At 37.9% G+C, this 5,783-nt stretch overlaps 1 protein-coding gene across 1 annotated transcript; it reads right to left on the bottom strand.

Annotated features, from left to right (window-relative positions):
- Positions 1–3,205, bottom strand: LOC136785693 (synaptic vesicle glycoprotein 2B-like). The gene is made up of 11 exons (XM_066746906.1): positions 2,981–3,205; positions 2,655–2,876; positions 2,338–2,500; positions 2,129–2,250; positions 1,798–2,042; positions 1,515–1,699; positions 1,244–1,421; positions 1,028–1,142; positions 601–760; positions 220–347; positions 1–139 (listed from the first exon to the last, which is right to left on the bottom strand). The coding sequence occupies exons 1-11, from the start codon at positions 3,045–3,047 to the stop codon at positions 87–89; spliced, it is 1,638 nt and encodes a 545-aa protein (XP_066603003.1). The 5' UTR covers positions 3,048–3,205; the 3' UTR covers positions 1–86.
- Between the last annotated feature and the right edge of the window lie 2,578 nt (positions 3,206–5,783).

Raw genomic sequence — 5,783 nt, 5'->3', positions numbered from 1 at the left:
TTTTCTTAACAGGTATATATTTATAATTGTTCTACTATATGTACAAAACTTCAGCATCGCCATTCTCAGAATCCTAGGTTGGTCGTTTACTTTAGATCCTTCGGTGGCCTCGGTACGAAACATGTTAAAATGAGGCAAACTGCAATGGCAAAGATAACAATCATTATGCAAAGTGTACAATATTAAACAAGGCTTGGACATAAAGGAGCTAGAACTCACGTAAGGTGGACGATGCCAGAGCAATCAGTGGCGATAAGCAGCCGTATGCTAGTAAAACCGGAAACAGAAGATTTCCAATAATGCTTCCTATCCTACCGACCATCATACTGAGGCTAACAGCCATTGTCCTGCAATAGCCACACGAGCATCCTATTATACAAATTTCCCCTCCTCCCCATTCTTTTCTCGTAATACTTTTATCGATTATTCTTTGTGATAAAAAAAACGAGAAAAATTCTTAAAGACGTATATAAATCGAATGACGATTAGTAGTAAATCTTTTGGAATCTACCATCTTTTTAGAGTCCATTAAACATGCAAATCGTATTCTTCTTGACAACAGGTGTGAAAAGTAGTATTAACAATGGATTTTCAACTGACCTAAGTGCGGTTGGAAAAACAGATACTGCTAGAGCAATCATTACGTTGAGCGTCGTTCCCATCATTCCAATGAACACGCATGTTATTACCAGAGTCATCAACCAGCAGGAGGACCAATTCAGGGCCAACATGCATGAGAGGGCAACTACGTACGAAATCACTGCAATTGTTCAAAGAAAAAGTCATCAATACGTCATTGAGTTTTCTTTGTCTCGCTGCTTGTCGTTATCGGCCAGGAGAAGTGCGAACAAAGAAAATTCTCAAATCCTCCGTTTTCATTATTACCCTTTTCCACATTACCATCGTCCAACAACCGCTAGTAAAACACGAGACGGATAAGTATCGCCTTAATGATATCCCATGTCGAGTGTCGTTTTTATTTACAATGCGAAATTCCAGATTGAAAACAAAAAACAAAACTACTTACACAACAGTTTCTTGTGTCCTAGAAGATTAACGAAAACACTGGCGATGAAGATTGATACTATTTGGGATGACATAACCAGGATTGATTGGAAGTAGACTTCGTCGTGAATTATTGTCTGCCAGCACAATGCACACAGATCGAAGATTATATATACATATATACAGATAGAAAAGAATAATTTGGCTAAATAAATGCATGTAACAAAAATAACGTTACTTTTAAACACGTGGATGATTGATCAACCGGAGCGATGGTCTTATTGTGCTCGGAGAACGTTGAGTAATCTAAGATTTCGCAAAAAGTCAACGATTCGCCCAAATCACTGTGATCCTCCTGATTAAACTCCGATAAGATCGTGAAAAGCTGTGGCTGCCACAAACGGAACGTATTCATTCTGAAATAAAAATTTATCACTGTTGTATAATTTTGGAAAGTTAGTCGGATTCACAATCGGGTCAATTGCCCGAAATCTGACGATTATGCTTACGTGAGTAGTCCACAAAATTGAATAGAAACGAATAGAAGAAGACGAAGACCGTGAGGTGGAAGGAAAATTAATTTCATTTGGCCAATTCCTTCCCGAAATCCTGCCTTCTTTTGAGAGGTGTCGGGACATTGCGTTGGCAACTGATGCTCGCCACTCAAGATCTTCTCGTTCTCCAACGCGTTTATCTTGAAATAACATATACAGATAAATTGCAGAGAAAATTTTTGATACGGTAACTACAAAATATTATACAAGAAGTAGAAGAATATTTTCTTTCTCTCACTGGATAAGTATCCACAGGTCTTCCAGTGTTTATGTAGTAAATAGTCTGAAAAACTTTTAGAGCCTCTTCGTTACGGCCCTGAGACATCAAAAACTTCGGACTTTCAGGAAAGAAAAATAAGCCAGCTACGCCAATGAGCGTCGGGACTCCGCACAGGGATAAGAAGATTCGCCACGAGTTGTAAGTAAGAGCACCGTTGAAAAACTCAAACGACCAGTCTTGGGGTATCACCAACCAGGCAAATGCTGTGTCGATTAAAAATTAGAAAAATAAGTAGAATATTATATATAAAATATGCAACTAGAGCTATTGGCATGATAATATTTCGCACCATTATTTACGATGCAGCCAAAAGCACCGGAAAGTCCAACGAATAGCAAGATTCTTGGTCTATGTTTGGCAGCAAAAAATTCTGCGTAGTATGACATGCCAGTTGCGTAGGGTCCACTGACTCTGTTAAACATCAGAAAATAATCAGTCAACAATTGGTTGATTATTACCCAGGAGAAATGATACCCGCATAGTGATAATTATACGTACATGAAACCACTGACAAATTTGAAGAATATCAGTGTAGCAAAATTGGGCGAGAATCCAGATAATATATTGCAAATACCATCGGCTAAATAGCCATAAACGATAATACACCTTCTTCCTTTAACGTCCGCCAAATACCCCCATAATAATGCACTTGCTACCATTCCTAAAAATAATTATAAAGAAAAAAATTCCTTTTGCGTGGTTTCTATAGTCTGATTCGATAAATGGATTTTCAAATTGTATAGAGATAAAGGAGTGGTAGAGAAAGGAATGGTAAAAATTTTTTTTTTTTTATGTTAGCGGAAAATTCCACTTACCGACGTAAATGGCAGCGTTCAATGCACCTTTGTGTAAGAGAGTTAATTGTAAATCGCACTCGGCCGATGGTATTACCATTGACATATTGGACGTATCGAAACTGGGTGCCCAGGACGCTGGTATTATAAACAAGAAAAGTAAATAATGAAATTTTCCATTTCCAGTAGCCTCGATAGCCGTTTCAAAGTCCGCAGCTTTAGGCTTTTTTAATTCCGACAATCCTATCCAAAATGAATATTTCTTCGTTATTTAATATATATAATATAGCATTATATGTGGAATCAAAATGAGAGAGAGAGAGAGAGAATCTATATGTTTAGCTTACTGATCTCACTCTGAGCTTGCGACAGCCTTCTCTCCGACGAGTCAACAACCCTGCTCCGCGGTGCCATCGTCAGTTTCTAAATTTCGCTAATTAAAGATATGTTAATGGATACTTTTCTTCCGCTAATATAGACTTAAAGCCGAATATGGGAAACCGTTTACAAGTGATGGAAATTCGTCGATCACATTTGCAATGAATTTCATGAGAGAGAGATGCTCCCGTTGGCGTCTGACTGATCACTCTATTGTTACGATCTCGCTTAATGCCTTTGTATAGGTTCGCCACCACCTCGACAGCTAGCAAACAGTTTTATCATTTGAGCAAACTCGAGCCTTTAAAAGTAGCAATGCTCATTCCCTATTCACACCGATGTCAGTGGTAGTATTAACTTTTGACGCGGGTGACCGAACAACTCCCAGATGTTCCTCGCTTTTTTCTTCACAACAATCCTATTCGTCTCCATGAAAATCCATCGTCCCATTCTTTTTTGCAGCTCCTTCTCGCACGTGACGGTCGCATTCTATACATACTACCCTGTTTTGCTACAATACATACATGGTTTACGAGCATGAAAATAACAAGCGGGTGACCGTGTCACTGTTCCACGGACAAATTTTCTACCGCGTCACATCAACACATGTATATATCTTATTTAAACAATTGGTGCTTATCGACTATTATCATAAATTTCAAGTTATCCAGGAGAGTCTTGCAAACACGATTCGTTAAAATAACCAGCAAACAAATCCTCGCCAATCTTATTACTTAAACGTTTCGGTTAACTGTTTGCAAGTATCAATATAAGAAAATGATAAGAATAGAATTGGCTGTCAATTGGTACGTAATAAAATCTAATTGATTGGTCGGATGGAGGACAGCTTGGACAGCTTGCTCGAGAGATTAACTTTGGCCAATTCATCTGCTATCTCCGATATGTTTACATGTTGATTCCTGGAATTTTTTCTTGCCTCCTTTACCCCCTATTCGCGAGAGCTGAAAGATACAAAGGAGCATAGCAGCGCTGCCAGAAATAACTCAGGTTTCAAAGTCTATTATCAGCCGTATTCAAATGATCATTAGCTTTTTCGTATCTTCGTATCTTATGATACAGATGGAAAAGTTGGTAAAATCAGACAGAAAATTTCATTTAATAAAGTAGGCGATACTTCCTGTTTCGATGCTACTTCTTATCGGGACATCGTTTTTCTGCTCTGCAGCGTGAAATATAAATATAATCCCGACAGATATGGCAATCGTTTCTCTTAAATCATTACACTTGGCGCGCATAGATAAAACTTAGCTCGACTGCTAGTATCAACTCTGAGAGGTTTGCATAACGAGGAAAAAAATGCCAAATAAATTCTGTGTAACGAAATAATTACACTTCGTGAGGAAGAAAAAAATCATGTTTTGCTCTTCAACAATTTTATGTCGTATAGAAATTTTTTATGCCGATTGGAGAATTTCCTATGGAACCCCTTCGGTAGGAGTCGCTAGATCTTGCTCGATTCGCTTGGATTCTCTGGCTAACATGGCACGATTCTTCTTGAAAAGTTTAACATTGTAATCTCTGCACTCCTCCTGAGCTTTCCGATATGCCATCGATCGCACGTAGTCGGCCATCTTTAAAAAGGGAAAAGAGAGTAGGTACAAGGTCAGAGTAAAGAGAGAAGAAAAAGTTCGTTTCACCAGAGTAATTAAAGCTTCCTGCTTTTGAAGGAGGAGCCGACGTTGCGTATCAACTGACCTGCTTTTGGGCCGAATGCACGCTAATCGGATAAGCCGATGTAACAGTCGATATGCTTATGTACGTTTTTCTTAAACGGAGGCAGCTCGAGAATAATGTAAGATTCGTTAAAGATAAAATTCAACATATACCACGCATCATGCGTTTATGTGGCAAGCCCAAGTCGCTTTCGGCAAGAAAACCCCCCAAATATGCATGGAATTATCCAACTACGACCTTATTCAAATGTCAACTCAAGTGATGAACGTTGTAACCCGAAAACATTTTTAAGATATTATACTATACTTCATAACCTATGACATACGCTGATAAGAAAATTCGGCCCAGATTTTCAAGAGTTTTTATATATAGCTATTTGTGCTTTATGCGTTAAACTCTTTTCAATTATATACACACTGTAACTTATATTTAACCTGTTTGTGATATTCCGCATATCCGTCCATTATACCATAAGCAATAGCTCCCATCAAAGTGGTTAAAATGGCTCTTTGATACCATATTTTATTTATTGTCCAGGGAAACTTGGCCATGATAAAAGATTTTATTGTTTATAGTCCAAACGAAACAGAATAATTTTACGTAAATTTTTGTTAAAGACCAAACGAACCGAAAATTATTTTTTTTTCATATTAATAAAGCCGACTGGAGCAAATTTCACTCGAGTCTTTTGAATACGAAAAAATTGACACGCCATAACATAGCGCTCTCTAGTAACAGCTTCTCGAATTACCTTAACATTACACAATCGATACATGAAAAACAAATATCTCCTCTCTCCTCACATAGATTTTAAAAAGAAACAACATTTAAATTTATAAACAGACTAGAAATATATTTTTCGAGCAAAAGTTTAATGTAGTGTGAATAGAGGAAGGTAACCTCTTATATTATATTAAATCAATCGTGTTGAAAAAAATATACAAGTGGTGGGTGGATTTTGATCTTAACTGGATAGTGCTGCCGCGCGCGTGGTACGCTTGATACACGTGATATGTAACTTGAGTGGAGAGCTGGTAGATGTCGCCGTTGTGGGAAGAAAATGGCGTCCGGTCGATA

This window comes from Prorops nasuta, unplaced genomic scaffold (genome assembly GCF_024137725.1).
Source record: "Prorops nasuta isolate Cenicafe-Biocafe unplaced genomic scaffold, Cenicafe_Pnas_1.2 PNAS00003, whole genome shotgun sequence".
NCBI lineage: Eukaryota > Metazoa > Arthropoda > Insecta > Hymenoptera > Bethylidae > Prorops > Prorops nasuta.
Note: the sequence above shows the minus strand (reverse complement) of the source record. Positions and strands in the feature narration are given on the sequence as shown.

What these genes read in the sequence shown, in the direction of transcription:
- LOC136785693 (XM_066746906.1), bottom strand. Translation starts at nt 3,047, where the DNA reads ATGGCACCGCGGAGCAGGGTTGTTGACTCGTCGGAGAGAAGGCTGTCG. An exon ending in AAATTTGTCAGTGGTTTCAT is followed by an intron (nt 2,251 to 2,337) that starts GTACGTATAATT and finishes GATGTTTAACAG; the next exon opens with AGTCAGTGGACCCTACGCAA. An exon ending in GACCTGTGGATACTTATCCA is followed by an intron (nt 1,700 to 1,797) that starts GTGAGAGAAAGA and finishes TGTTATTTCAAG; the next exon opens with ATAAACGCGTTGGAGAACGA.